Consider the following 14,629-nt stretch of genomic DNA (forward strand, 5'->3'; position numbering starts at 1 on the left):
GTGCACGTTTTAGTTTGTTTTTGCCCTAGTCAGAGTCAATGGATCATCAAGCTTTGAGAATTTGAATCAGCCGTGTAGTGTGAAGGCAAAAACCAAAAATGTGCACTCCTTGGACCGAGTTTGGTTAAACGATGGTCTATCCTTGCAGGAGAGTGGGGCATTTTGGCTGATGCTGCAGCTGAGAAATGGATCTGTGTGCACTCAGCATAAAAGGACACCCCCTCCCTGTCTTGCTGGTCATCTAGAAGCCTCATAACTGAAAGAACCAGTTCCATGGTAACCACAGGCAATCACTCAGATTTGAGTTTTTGAAGCCATCATGAGCCGACACTGAAAATGAATATAATAGTTTCTAATGCATTTGAATAGGGCCACTAGCTCAGCTGACATAGCATATACTGTTGCTATAAGTGTAGTTTCTTCCAAGGGAAGGTTGGAGTATACAAATGGCAAATATAAGATTATGCTGAACAGTTATCATCACTGAGGCACACTGCTGGACCAAAACCCCTACAAAGATGCCCCCATCTTTCCTGTTGTATCTGAGCTGTGATTTGGTTCTTGCGCATCTTGAAATCATATGATTGTGAGGTCCTTTTTTTATTATTGAACATGAAATGTTATTTGATGGCGTACTGAATATAATTTTGACTCCCATTTCAAATCTAACTGATGACAGTGAGTAGTAAGCCTATCAGCTGCAGGGATTTCTATTCATTTTAAATCTGAGAAATAGGCTACTTACATATTTAGAGAAATTACTATACTATTCTATAGTTTCATACTGCACTATAATTCTATAAAACAATACTATGGCCCTAAAATAAATACGTAATTCCACGCAGCCAACGCCAGAGGTCAATATAACGCAATACAATGATTTGCACTTCATGTAAACAGACCGAAGTGCAAATTTGTCATTTGAAAGTCTGCAATTACGAGAGTAAAAGTCTCTTAAGTCGTCTTTGCAATGTGCTTAATGTACAAGCCAAGGTCATAATGTTATCTAAGTATTTCCATGTCATAGTAATGTGTTATTAATTATTATAGGTTATTGTAGGCACTAGAGTACCTCTACATTAGCCCATCCCCAGACACCGTTCAGAAGAAAAGGCAAAGATATGGATGTTGGCCTAGCTATAGCTGCAATATCCTCTTGGCAGGACGTATTTGTAGTGGGGAGCAGCCTGCCCAGCCCATCCCTCAGTGCCAGGACTTGAGGAGAGAAGCGCTCACACGCACTGTACCTACGGCGCCTGCTCTGGTCCGCTCCTTCGACAGTGCGCAGCCTATAATTCAGTCCAGACAAGAGACACCCTCGACCAGGTCCCGGACTCTACCCCAGGCTACTGCTGAGGCCGTTCTAACAGGACATGCCTCGAAGAGCGAATCATAGAATATAGGACCAACGAATCCGATTTCTTGCCAAGGAAAAGGTTGACATCACATGTGAATTATTTGGAGAGGCAGAGGTGTATAAACAAACGGAGCAGATAAAGATGTATACATTACCATGCCCTGTCTCCATCGCCACCACCACATTCGTTTAGCTTCCTTTTCATTTTCTGCACAGACGCAGGATACGTGGAATTATTGATTAAAAGGGAAGAGGATTCCAATGTGGACGGGAGGAGAGGTGACACTGACAATCACGTCAATTTAGGAGCGGCCCTTCAGAGGATAGCCGTTTATATGTGAAGGACAGAAATGAAGTCGTCTCCAGGATAGCACTGTGAGCGAGTGCATCCGATCGGAGTTTGCTGGCGATCTGCGGGACTGCTGCTCCACGTATTTGCGGCCATGCTGCGGGAAGCATCCTCCGAGCTCTTCCCGACTTGAGGGGCTTTTACCAGCCGATTGTTATAACAGTGAATTTGTTAAAATTATTTCGTGGTCTAGAAAACGGCTATTTCCGAGGCTTTTTTTGCAGTATTTGTTTCATCGTTTGCTAAAGGACTCTGCGCAGTGAGAGCTGAGAATATTTCACATAGCTCTGACATTTGTATCCTAACAAAATTCTGTGGAAAACATTTAATTATTTATATACTATGTTCCGTGAATTGCAGAACAAAAGTTTTGGGTTGTGTCCCGGGTTGAATAGTGTAGGCCTATGGGGTTAAGCCCTTTATGGGGGGGTTAATGTTTTAGTGCAAAATCAAATATTTTTATGCAAGTCAGCCTTGCATGACTGCCTGGGGGAGCAAGTCATTTCTTACAGCAGATTCTAACATCCAAACATGGGCACCAAACAGACCAAAGGTGTTGGGGGCCAAGAGGCTGGGCCCAGCCCACAGCACGGGTGGAAACGAACCCCTACCAAGGAGAGGGGTGACATCTTCACCTCCTTCATGTTGAGGTCAGGGGACCGGCTGAGTCGTGGAGGGACCCCTCCGCCCTACCAGCGCCGGATTGGCATGATCCAGGAGATGATGCTGATGGCCAAGCAAGGCAAACAGGACAAGGCCACAGAGATGCTGCAGACACTCCGGCAGGTATGTGTGTGTGTTTATATGTAAGTGTGTGCGCACGTGTGTTTATGGTATGTCCTTGACTGTGTGTGTTTGTATGTGGGTGCGGTGTGTGCGCCTGTGTGTTTATGCACCTTTGGGTTCGTGTGCGTGTGTGTGTGTGTGTGCGTGCATGTGCATGCACGTGTGTGTTTCATCTATAACCCCAAATCCCATGTCAATTCACTGCAAATCCTAGTCTGAGTCTAGCTTACATCAACTCTGATAAAGTCCTTCACTGGGCCAGGGATACACAGATGGGAGGGAGGTGAGCTACAGAGGAGGGCAGACAGATGGACTGACACAGAGACAGGTAGAGAGGTGTGATCGTTAGAAAGCTGGATGTGCTTTCTCTCAGTTAGGTCGTGATTAGCTCTACCACGGACACGCTGACACCGTGTGCACACCTCACTTTAAGGGACGTACATAACTAGAGGGACTGTCTGTCTGAGTGAGGCGAGGACGTGGATACTAAGGAAGACCAACTCAAACTACACCTCCATTCTATGTCACACCAGGGTCGTGTTCACTAGGCACGAAAGAAACGGGGAGGTGCTACCTGAACTTGGCCAATATGAAACGGTCGTTTTCCGTTGAACAATGTTATGAAATGTTTTGCTTCGGTTGTGCCCTGATGAATATGACCCAGCATTGGAATACAGTCAAATGACCTAAGGATATTAGGTCAACTTAGATGACAGTCATTTACACCAACAGTTATCAACAGTATCTGCTCTTGTAGTGATACCATAACAAGCCAATGAGATGCATCCTGCAACTCTCCCGTGTACCTCCCGCCCCGCACCTCCTTTGCCCCTCTGTCAATGGTTTTTGTGAGGAGCATAACTCATCCTGGGCTGTGTCATGTTGTTGAAACAGATGCCCAGAGGCTCGGCTCGCCTTCGCTGCTGATGCAATTAGAGGAGTGGCACACTTTATGGCCCCACTGTGATGCCATTCAGCCAGGCTCGATCGGCCTGTGGGAGGATGGAGAGAGAGAGGAAAGTAGGGAGTAGGAAAGTAAGGAGTAGGAAAGTAGGGAGTAGGAAAGTAGGGAGGGAGAGAGGAGGAAAGGAGGGAGAGAGAGGACGAAAGGAGGGAGAGAGAGGACGAAAGGGGGGAGAGAGAGTATGAAATGAGGGAGTGGAGAAAATCAAATCAACGTTTATTTGTCACGTGCGCAGAATACAACAGGTGTAGTAGACCTTACTTAACCAATAGTGCAAAAAAAGGTATTAGGTGAACAATAGGTAAGTAAAGAAATAAAAACAACAGTAAAAAGACAGTGAAAAATAACAGTAGCGAGGTTACATACAGACACAGGTTAGTCGGGCTGATTGAGGTAGTATGTAGATGTAGGTATGGTTAAAGTGACTATGCGTATATGATGAACAGAGAGTAGCAGTAGCGTAAAAGAGGGGTTGGCGGGTGGCGGGACACAATGCAGATAGCCCGGTTAGCCAATGTGTGGGAGCACTGGTTGGTCGGGCAATTTGAGGTAGTATGTACATGAATGTATAGTTAAAGTGACTATGCATATATGATATACGGAGAGTAGCAGCAGCGTAAAACGAGGGGTTGGGGGGGGGGGGCACACAATGCAGATAGTCCGGGTAGCCATTTGATTACCTGTTCAGGAGTCTTATGGCTTGGGGGTAAAAACTGCTGAGTAGCCTTTTTGTCCTAGACTTGGCACTCCAGTACTGCTTGCTATGCGGTAGCAGAGAGAACAGTCTGTGGCTGGGGTGGCTGGGGTCGTTGACAATTTTCAGGGCCTTCCTCTGATACCGCCTGGTGTAGAGGTCCTGGATGACAGGCATCTTTGCCCCAGTGATGTACTGGGCTGTACGCACTACCCTCTGTAGTACCTTGTGGTCGGAGGCTGAGCAATTACCGTACCAGGCAGTGATGCAACCAGTCAGGATGCTCTCGATGTTGCAGCTGTAGAACCTTTTGAGAATATCAGGACCCATGCCAAATCTTTGTAGTTTTCTGAGGGGGAATAGGCTATGTCGAGGGCACGAAAAATGTGGGAAAAGTAGTGGAAAGGAGAGAGTGAGGGGAGGAAAGGACAGAGAAAGAGTAGGAAAGGAGGGAGAGGGCAGGAAAGAGGGAGGGAGTGGCGGTAAGTAGGGAGAGTGGAGGAAAAGAGGGAGAGAGAGAATTTGGAAGAAGAGCTTCTCCTACTAAGGTGTTTTTACCTCATAACATTTATCTCCAGACATAGTTAAGAAAGAGAACGTCACTATGCATCCAACTTCGCGATGGGGTTTCGGCCCAGACCTTTTACACTTTATATTGAATATCGGACAGGACTTCATCGATTGGTTCACTCCTTTTGTTGATATCACCCTCAAGGGCTATTGATTTTCATTACTTCAAACACTAGGTATAATTTGACACGATCAAATTAGTCTCACGTAGCCGTCATATTGTTGCCTTCCCTGTAAACATTTCGAGCTTTGCCAAAATAGAAGCCTGGAAATAGAGGCTATGTACCAATCAACCCATGTGTTAGCCTATCTCAGAAGATGGAGGTTCCAGGTTGAAGGCGCCAGCTGTGTAAGTGTAAGGCTTTAGGGTTAACCTGTGGATCAAACTGGTGAGGTCAGACAATCCACACCCATTAAGCATTTTTTGGTGCGCTCATTGATCGTTTCCCCCGCTTACAAATATCTCAGCATCTGGATTGACAAAAAGCTTTCTTTCAAAAAGCATGTTGATGAGTTAGAAATTAAAATAGGCTACTTCTTTAGGAACAGGTCTTGTCTTTCATTAAATAACAGAAAACAACTGATTCAGTCAACATTCATTCTGGTTATTGACTGTGGTGATGTCATCTATATGACTATGGCGATATTGCCTATATGAATGCATCTGCCGCTCTATTGAAGCCATTGAATGCAGTTTATCATAGCGCTTTATTACGGGCGATTGGTTCAGTACACGTCATTTCATTATGTATCAGAATGTGTGCTCCTTGAAGTCTCGTAGATCGATGCATGGCGCTCTTTTTGTCTATAACGCCCTCTTGCATAAACTTCCACCATACCTTACCTCATTGTTCACCTTCAGACGTTTAAATGTCCAGTCATGGACTCCCATCTCCACCGAGTTAATCTGCTTTGAGGTTTTTTTACCCCTTCTGTGGAATGATCCCCAGAATTCCTTGAAGTTGGTGCAATTCAGGCAGATGTTAGAGGGACAATGTGTTTGTTTCAATCTGAACAATGTGCTTGTTTCATATGATTGTGTTTTGCTTTGCGTGTTTTGTGTTTGCTTTCTATGTAATTGTGTATATAGATATGTATAGTGTAATTGATGTTTGTTGATGTGTTCATGCAGATGTGTTCATGTGGTCTCAGCATGACTCCCCGCTTCAATAAAAAAAAAAAATCCCTGCTGGTTGTTGTTCAGAGATCAGAGCCTCTGTTTACAAAGCGTCTCGTAGTAGCAGTGCTGATTTAGGATCAGTTTTGTATTGTCGACCAGACTGAATTAGATTATAAGGACGGGAGACCTGATCCTAGATCAGCACACTTACTCTGAGACACTTTGTAAATATAGGTCCAGGCTGAGATGAAGCCATGGAGGGACACTGTATTATCATGTCATTATCAATCTTCAAGCTCTGGCTCTGCACTCAGAGGAAAGAAAGTGTTCCAAAATGACTGTCTCCATAGGAGAACCCTTTTTAGTTCCAGGTAGGACTCTTTAGGGTGAAAAGGGTTATCCTATGGGAACAGCCGAAAAAGCCTTTTACAGTGGGGGGAAAAAAGTATTTGATCCCCTGCTGATTTTGTACGTTTGCCCACTGACAAAGAAAGGATCAGTCTATAATTTTAATGGTAGGTTTATTTGAACAGTGAGAGACAGAATAACAACTAAAAAATCCAGAAAAACGCATGTCAAAAATGTTATAAATTGATTTGCATTTTAATGAGGGAAATAAGTATTTGACCCGCCTCTCAATCAGAAAGATTTCTGGCTCCCAGGTGTCTTTTATACAGGTAACAAGCTGAGATTAGGAGCACACTCTTAAAGGGAGTGCTCCTAATCTCAGTTTGTTACCTGTATAAAAGACACCTGTCCACAGAAGCAATCAATTAATCAGATTCAAAACTCTCCACCATGGCCAAGACCAAAGAGCTCTCCAAGGATGTCAGGGACAAGATTGTAGACCAACACAAGGCTGGAATGGGCTACAAGACCATCGCCAAGCAGCTTGGTGAGAAGGTGAGAACATTTGGTGCGATTATTCGCAAATGGAAGAAACACAAAAGAACTGTCAATATCCCTCGGCCTGGGGCTCAATACAAGATCTCACCTCGTGGAGTTGCAATGATCATGAGAACGGTGAGGAATCAGCCCAGAACTACACGGGAGGATCTTGTCAATGATCTCAAGGCAGCTGGGACCATAGTCACCAAGAAAACAATTGTCAACACACTACACCGTGAAGGACTGAAATCCTGCAGCGCCCGCAAGGTCCCCCTGCTCAAGAATACATATACATGCCCGTCTGAAGTTTGCCAATGAACATCTGAATGACTCAGAGGACAACTGGTGAAAGTGTTGTGGTCAGATGAGACCAAAATGGAGCTCTTTGACATCAACTCAACTCGCCGTGTTTGGAGGAGGAGGAATGCTGCCTATGACCCCAAGAACACCATCTCCACCATCAAACATGGAGGTGGAAACATTATGCTTTGGGGGTGTTTTTCTGCTAACGGGACAGGCCAACTTCACCGCATCATTTGACGGGGCCATGTACTGTCAAATATTGGGTGAGAACCTCCTTCCCTCAGCCAGGGCATTGAAAATGGGTCGTGGATGGGTATTCCAGTATGACAATGACCCAAAACACATGGCCAAGGCAACAAAGGAGTGGCTCAAGAAGAAGCACATTAAGGTCCTGGAGTGGCATAGCCAGTCTCCAGACCTTAATCCCATAGAAAATCTGTGGAGGGAGATGAAGGTTCGAGTTGCCAAACATCAGTCTCGAAACCTTAATGACTTGGAGAAGATCTGCAAAGAGGAGTGAGACAAAATCCCTCTTGAGATGTGTGCAAACCTGGTGGCCAACTACAAGAAACGTCTGACCTCTGTGATTGCCAACAAGGGTTTTGCCACCAAGTACTAAGTCATGTTTTGCAGAGGGGTCAAATACTTATTTCCCTCATTAAAATGCAAATCATTTTATAAAATTTTTGACGTGTTTTTCTGGATTTTTTGTTGTTGTTAATCTGTCTCTCCTTGTTCAAATGAACCTACTATTAAAATTATAGACTGATCATTTCTTTGTAACGTGGCAAACATACGAAATCAGCAGGGGATCAAATACTTTTTTTCCCCCACTGTAGGTACTAGATAGCACCTTTTTTATAAGGGTGTGGCCCTCAGTTTCAAAACACACCTGTTACACTTACGTGATAATGCCCTCGAAGCCGGTGTTTGGAGGATATATTGGCATGGGTGTTGTTAGACCAGAGACGAAGTCAAGGGCTGGCAAACCGTGACAATATGTCCTCCAGACGGCTTCGAGGGCAATATCACCTTTATACAACGGGCTACCAACATATTCAAATAATGATTTGCATATTTTCATAAAAAACGTATTTTGATAAATGTATTGATACTATTTCGTCCTTCCACAAGATATTGTCCCCACACAAATCTAGGGTTGCTACCCAAGCCGGATGGTCGTTTGTTCTATCGGTTCGGTTGCCACAGACGCGACCCAGTAGTTCATTCTAAATGTTCCTATCTCTTGCTTGCTAGCTAGCCATCTACAGCTAACTTACTGTCATGTCAAACAGTGCAGCCAGAATAACTGCAAAGTAGCTGCATTTGCGTTTGTTTCAGCTGTTTTCTAGTGACATATATTTGGATACATCCACAACAATGAGCTGATGATGTGTGATTTCGCCTGGCTTAGAAAATGTCCTCACTCGTCAGGGCACTTGTTCAGAGGAGCTAACCAACAACACAGCTAACACAATCACTTCAAGCTGAAGATGGAAAGACTGCGAAGTAGCTGCGTTTCATTTAGTTTGACCTGTTTTCTATTGACATAACTTTGTATATATCCATTAAAATGGATATTAGGTCAACTTAGATGACAGATGGTCATTTACAACAACATGAGAAAAAATGCCTGCCTGTCTCGCCATGACTCCCGACACGTTCATTACTAATGGACAGCTAGAGATAACGTTTGAATATTGAAACAATGTTGCAAACGTCGGAGAGACAGACAGCAAGGTTTATACAAATCTCTGCAGTTGAAAACCAAATGCTAATCTAAAAGAAATGGGAGATCATTTCTAGATGCTTTTTATAGGTCCCGTGTGGCTCAGTTGGTAGAGCATGGTGTTTGCAACGCCAGGGTTGTGGGTTCGATTCCCACAGGGGACCAGTACGGGAAAAAGATGTATGAAATGTATGCATTCACTACTGTAAGTCGCTCTTATCCAGAGCTTCTGCTAAATGACTAAAATGTAAATGTAAAAATGTTAATAGTGGCGATAAAGTTTATAAATTGTCTGGCTGGGCTAATGAGACAGTGGATTGCGTAGTGAGATGGAACAGAGTAAATAGGCATTTCAACATCATAGCTTGGAATAGACACTGGCTGGAATACGGTTTTATCCAATCAGCATCCAGGATTAGACCCACCCGTTGTATAGTATAATCACCATGCCCTCAGTCCACACAGCAACAGGTTGATTAGAAACTAAACTGTTGATTCTGATGCTGTTACTGTTTGTCTTTCCAGTTCATTTGGGGGTAGAAGACCGAAAGAGAGAGAGAGAGAGATGTAGAGAGAGGGAGACTTAGATAGGGAGAGAAAAAAAGAGTGCCTGTTCTTCAAAAAAGATGGAGAGACTGAGAAACATCTCAGTTCACTGGCAACCAGGTGCACCCCGTTGTTGCCCGGATACCATGGAATTTCCCATTAAATTGGAATTGATTAATGAAGGGGCAGCTCTGTTAACACCTAATGTACCGGGAAACCTCTTCATTTCTATTTCTCCTCCTCAGTCCGTTTGCAGGGTTTTTACAGGGAGTCCACTGCTTTGATGATCAATGTGGCTAATATTGATGTGGGAGGAATACTCTAATGAAAGACAATTTATTGTCCTCACTTCCCCCGCTAACCCTCCCTCTCACGCCACCACCACCGCCACCACCTTACAGTTCGAATAAATTTGCGGCTTTAGTTGTCATAGCCATTCATTTTTAATACCGGACTATTGACATAAAAAAAATGCATGGCCTTTTCTTTACTAGAGGGAATTGCTGCTCAAATGTCCTTTTTTTTCTTTCCGTCCTTTCTCTCTCTCCACCTCAAAGTCTCATTCTGCCTTTGCCGTGTTGTTTTTACATTGGCTACAGCAACAGACTGCCCCCATCGACCCACTTCCACCCCTCTCCCCTCACCAATTCGTGGCCAATCTGTAACTGCAGGTACCTAAACCTGCTGTGCTGTGCCGAAGATAACACCCAGAGATGGCAGATGCATTTCCATTTAGGGGTTATCTATTTAAATAGCTGCTTGATTTCTTATCGCTTTCGCTCCGCGGGTACTGGGAGAATTGCCTCCCTCATGTCCTGTGACTCATCCAGCTGTCATGGATGCATACACACGCACACACGCGCACACCCCCTCAAATGGCCGCACGCCACACAGTTCTAACGTTACTCATGATGCTAGGGTAAAAAGCAAAGAAAGCAAAAAAAGACTCAGTGTTGTGTATGTATTGAAACTGCTGTGATCCACCTGTTGATATTCCTGGAAGTGAAGCACATGTGTAGTAGCGACTTGTTGTCTCAACCTCTTCTGAAGTGGTTGGTCTCTCACAGAGAGGACAATGCAGGTGAGGGGTGTTCGTGACCTGTGTCAAGGCTCTGATTCTCATTCAGACCCACAGCACAATGAGGAGCTGAGAGAGAGAGAGAGAGAGAGAACGTTTGCAGACCCAGTAGCTAACCTCAGAATAGCTGCAAAGACAAAAAAAACAATCCATAGTCTGCCATGGATTGAGCTTCAGATAAATACACTATTTCCCCACAGGTTTCTACATTAGGGAGCGTAAGCAAATCCAAGGTCTTTGCATGAATTGACAGACTTCCCGTGCCTGAAGGAAAAGTCGTGTTCAATTTGACGGTCGGGCTGCTGACATGAGGAAAGGACACTCCCTTTTCCTGGTGCTGAAGTCTACTATCTGTTAGTGTTTGAGTCAATGCTACTGGACCAGCAGGTTTCAGTGTTGAGTTTGCTTTACCAGTGGTGCATTTGTGAGTGTTTGCACTTTTGCTAATCCCACCTCCGAGTGCAAGTCAATAAGGATGTGTTAGTTTCCTGTATGTCAGTCAGCCACTGTCACATAAACTAATGTAATATTGACATATCGGGTCAGAGGTGAATTCTGTGTATTTTGTAGGGCCCAGAGGTTGTCTTGACAACGTGGTATAACCCAGAAAAACCCAGGGCCTTGAGTTATTGGCGAGTTAAAGTTTTTCCTGGGCTGGTCACACGGTTCATGAAAACCGCTGGCTCTAATCATGTAACATGGTTCTACATCTCTCTCTCTCTGTCTCGGTCTCTCTGTCTCTGTAGGACTTGGGGATGGAGTCCACATCTCTGGATGACGTGCTATACCGTTACGCCAGCTTCAGGAACCTGGTGGACCCCATCACCCACGACCTCGTCATCAGCCTGGCCAGATACATCCAGTGCCCCCCCAAGACAGGCCCGGTAGGACACCGAACACTCCATGCACACACACACACACACACACACACACAAAATACGTGTACAGGTGGCTGCTATTTGTGGTTGGATGGGATGAGTTAAATGTAAAGTGCATTGAGGCCTAGTAAAAAAACGCATTTAAACGCAATTTGTTAATAATTCATTATAACATGCTCCTCACAGATACGCTCCCTCATCACAACATTACCTCACAGACGTATTTCATTCAGCGTGCTGGCGCAATGAGGCCATCTCTTTTCCTCCTGTCTTTGGGCCGGAAATTAGGTTATAGATGTGCTCTGAGTGTGTTTGTGTATGTAATGGTGAGTGGATTTGTGTGTGTGTGTGTGTGTGTGTGTGTGTGTGTGTGTGTGTGTGTGTGTGTGTGTGTGTGTGTGTGTGTGTGTGTGTGTGTGTGTGTGTGTGTGTGTGAGAGAGAGATACCACCCAAGCATCAATTTGAGCCAGGGGAGTGGAGGGAAGGACATTAATGACGATCAGAACTCTGGGTTGAGGTCATTCTCTCTACAGTACAGTGTATTGATGATCGGCTGGTGGGATGCTGTAGTTGAAATGGAAATGCACTCACATTAATGCCCATAGGGATGTGAGGAAGGTCATGCTCTCTCTCTCATCCACCAGTTCCTCAGCGAGTCTTCCACTCATTAACAACCCAAGTCAGAGAATTCATTAGATTTGGCTTAAGACCCCTCACGGCATGAATAAAATCTCTGCATTTTTAGAAATACATCATCATGCCCAGAAGGATTAAAATGACATACTCTCATAAGGATTTCTATCTGTTTTAGTTAAATAGATAGTTAGGATGGATAAAGGATTAGACCTTTTGATTTTACCCATGCCTAATCCTTTGCTTTTTCTAACAGGCGTGATTCTGTCTTGCTCACCGAGTGAGATGATGAAAAGAGTTAGCGGTGGGTAGATGGATGTGGCGACTAGGAAAGAGAGACAGAGATTCTCTAGTCATTATGGAAGGAGAGACGCATGTCTTGCAGGGAGACGGAGGCAGAGACGGAGGCAGAGACGGAGGCAGAGACGGAGGCAGAGACGGAGGCAGAGACGGAGGCAGAGACGGAGGGAGAGACGGGCAGACAGACCAGCAGTGCCTTGTTCTCCTATATGAGTCACACTCTGAAAATACTGGCAGTCTTAGTGCTGCTGCTCTCAATGGAGCGAGTCCAGCACATTATTACCACACACACACACACACACACACACACACACACACACACACACACACACACACACACAGACAGTAAACATCTATATTTGTAGTTAAAAAAATGTAATAGTACTACTGATATTGATTACTGCATTGTTGGGAAAGCATTTGCAAGAAAGGTATTTCACTGTACTTGTTCACGTGACAATACAACTTTAAACTTAAAACTTATAGGAAATGTCTCTGAAAGACCGATTCAGCCCACATTCCTCCTGTTACTTCTCTGCTTGGCCACAATTTGAACCCGTTCTTTAAAAAAAAAATAGCTTGGCAGATTGTGAACCCAGGTGTTAATATTCGACTGCTCTTTTTCTTTCCCGGTCTACTGCCATTTTCAGCCCTGTAGCAATTTAACGTTTTTAATTGAATTCAAAGAACTGTGTTTTTCCTGTGAGGGAACTGCTTGTGCGCAGTGTTTCACACAGTTAGGCTTTGTGGTAACCCGAAAGGATGAGCGACAGAAGGATGTTATGGATAACACCATGACAACGCATAACACCATGGGTAAACTACTAGTCCACCTGCGTCACGAAGAGAGAGACTATTTTGTTTCTGGGTGCTGATGAGAGAAACAGATTTATGTGTTGATGTCGTGGAGAGAGAGAGAGGGAGAGAGAGGAAAAGCAAGCGAGCACGGAAGGCAGGAAAAAGGAGAGGGAGTAGGTGAGAAGGAGGGAGGGAGAGAGAGTGTCTTAGTGTACACGGTAAAAATAGAAGGTCTCAAAACACCATGGTTGTGTAGTGAAACCGTGAAAAGTAGTGCAGGTTAGCTGAGATCTGGTGTTTGGAGTGTGTTTGAATGTAATCCCAATATAAGTGTTTCCTTACACAAAAATCATTTTTAAACAGAAATGTAGTACTCTGAAATGCCCAAAGTGGCTCTTCAACCTCAATATTGGTGTTTTTAAGGAAGTGTTGTGTACACTTTTTGGGGTTTCAGTGCGTGTAAAAGGCAGCATCAAAACACCAAGACGTTGTTTTTCATACAATCAATGGTTTACAAATTCAAATGGTTTATATCCTAAATATTGATTGATTGATAAGAGCCTATGGAGAATATTATTTGTACCTTTCTTATTTTCTTATTTATTTTGACAGATTAGAATCAGGAGGGGCAGTACGATGGTACTTTTAGTTTACGTTTTACCCATTCAACCACACAGCCACATTGTAAGAAATTATTCTGGGGTGAATTTAATAATAAAAAATAAAAAATCTAAACCAACATATATTTAATTAAAATGATTGCAAGCCGTGCAGGGCCCGTGGACTGGTGTTAACGCAGCTGACTTAGACAGGTCACCCCTCTCCCCACTAAAGACCGGGGTTAAATTCCCTGGCACCATCCAATGCTCCCCGTCCAACCTGACAGAGCTTGAGAGGATCTGCAGAGAAGACTGGGAGAAACTCCCCAAATACAGGTGTGCCAAGCTTGTAGCGTCATACCCAAGAAGACTCAAGGCTGTAATCGCTGCCAAAGATGCTTCAACAAAGTACTGAGTAAAGGGTCTGAATACTTATGTAAATGTAATATTTCAGTTTAACAAATTTAATACATTTACCAAAAATTCTAAAAAACAGTTTTTGCTTTGTCATTATGGGGTATTGTGTGTAGATGGATGAGGGGGAAAAAAACAATTGAATCAATTTTAGAATAAGTCTGTAAGGTAACAAAATGTGGAAAAAGGGAAGGGGTCTGAATACTTTCAGAATGCACTGTGTGTGTCTCTATCTATCTATCTATCTATCTATCTATCTATCTATCTATCTATCTATCTATCTATCTATCTATCTATCTCACACACACAGTGTATTCAGACTCTTTGAGCCCTTAGCTCTGCTCTACCTGTGACTACACACAGCCAGCCATATCACACTGACCGTACTGCACTTCCTTTGAGCTAGTTTTGATTGGATCTTAGGAGAGGAGACAGCGGGGAGTCGGTAGCTATTGAATTCATTGTCCTTGTCGTGTTTGTTGTAAAGGTCAGGAAGCCAAATAGAACAGCACTTGAGAGGTTTACAGTACAGATTGCATCTCAAGGTATGTGTGATGTTTCCTTTTGATACAGTACTGTACAGTTGATAGATAACTAGACTATTGAAGGAAAACCAGAGCCC

General features: G+C 43.9%; 1 protein-coding gene across 1 annotated transcript in view; it reads left to right on the top strand.

The window, feature by feature from the left end:
* Nucleotides 1-885: 885 nt before the first annotated feature.
* The window catches only part of LOC115162799 (leucine-rich repeat-containing protein 75A-like), a 25,172-nt gene continuing 11,428 nt past the window's right edge, over nt 886-14,629 (top strand). The window contains exons 1-2 of the mRNA XM_029714223.1: nt 886-2,492; nt 11,131-11,268. Of these exons, the coding sequence (XP_029570083.1) occupies nt 2,238-2,492; nt 11,131-11,268 (393 nt within the window). The 5' untranslated portion in view covers nt 886-2,237. The remainder of the gene's footprint in view (nt 2,493-11,130; nt 11,269-14,629) is intronic.

The sequence above is a fragment of the Salmo trutta genome, chromosome 26 (assembly GCF_901001165.1).
Source record: "Salmo trutta chromosome 26, fSalTru1.1, whole genome shotgun sequence".
Classification (NCBI taxonomy): Eukaryota; Metazoa; Chordata; class Actinopteri; order Salmoniformes; family Salmonidae; genus Salmo; species Salmo trutta.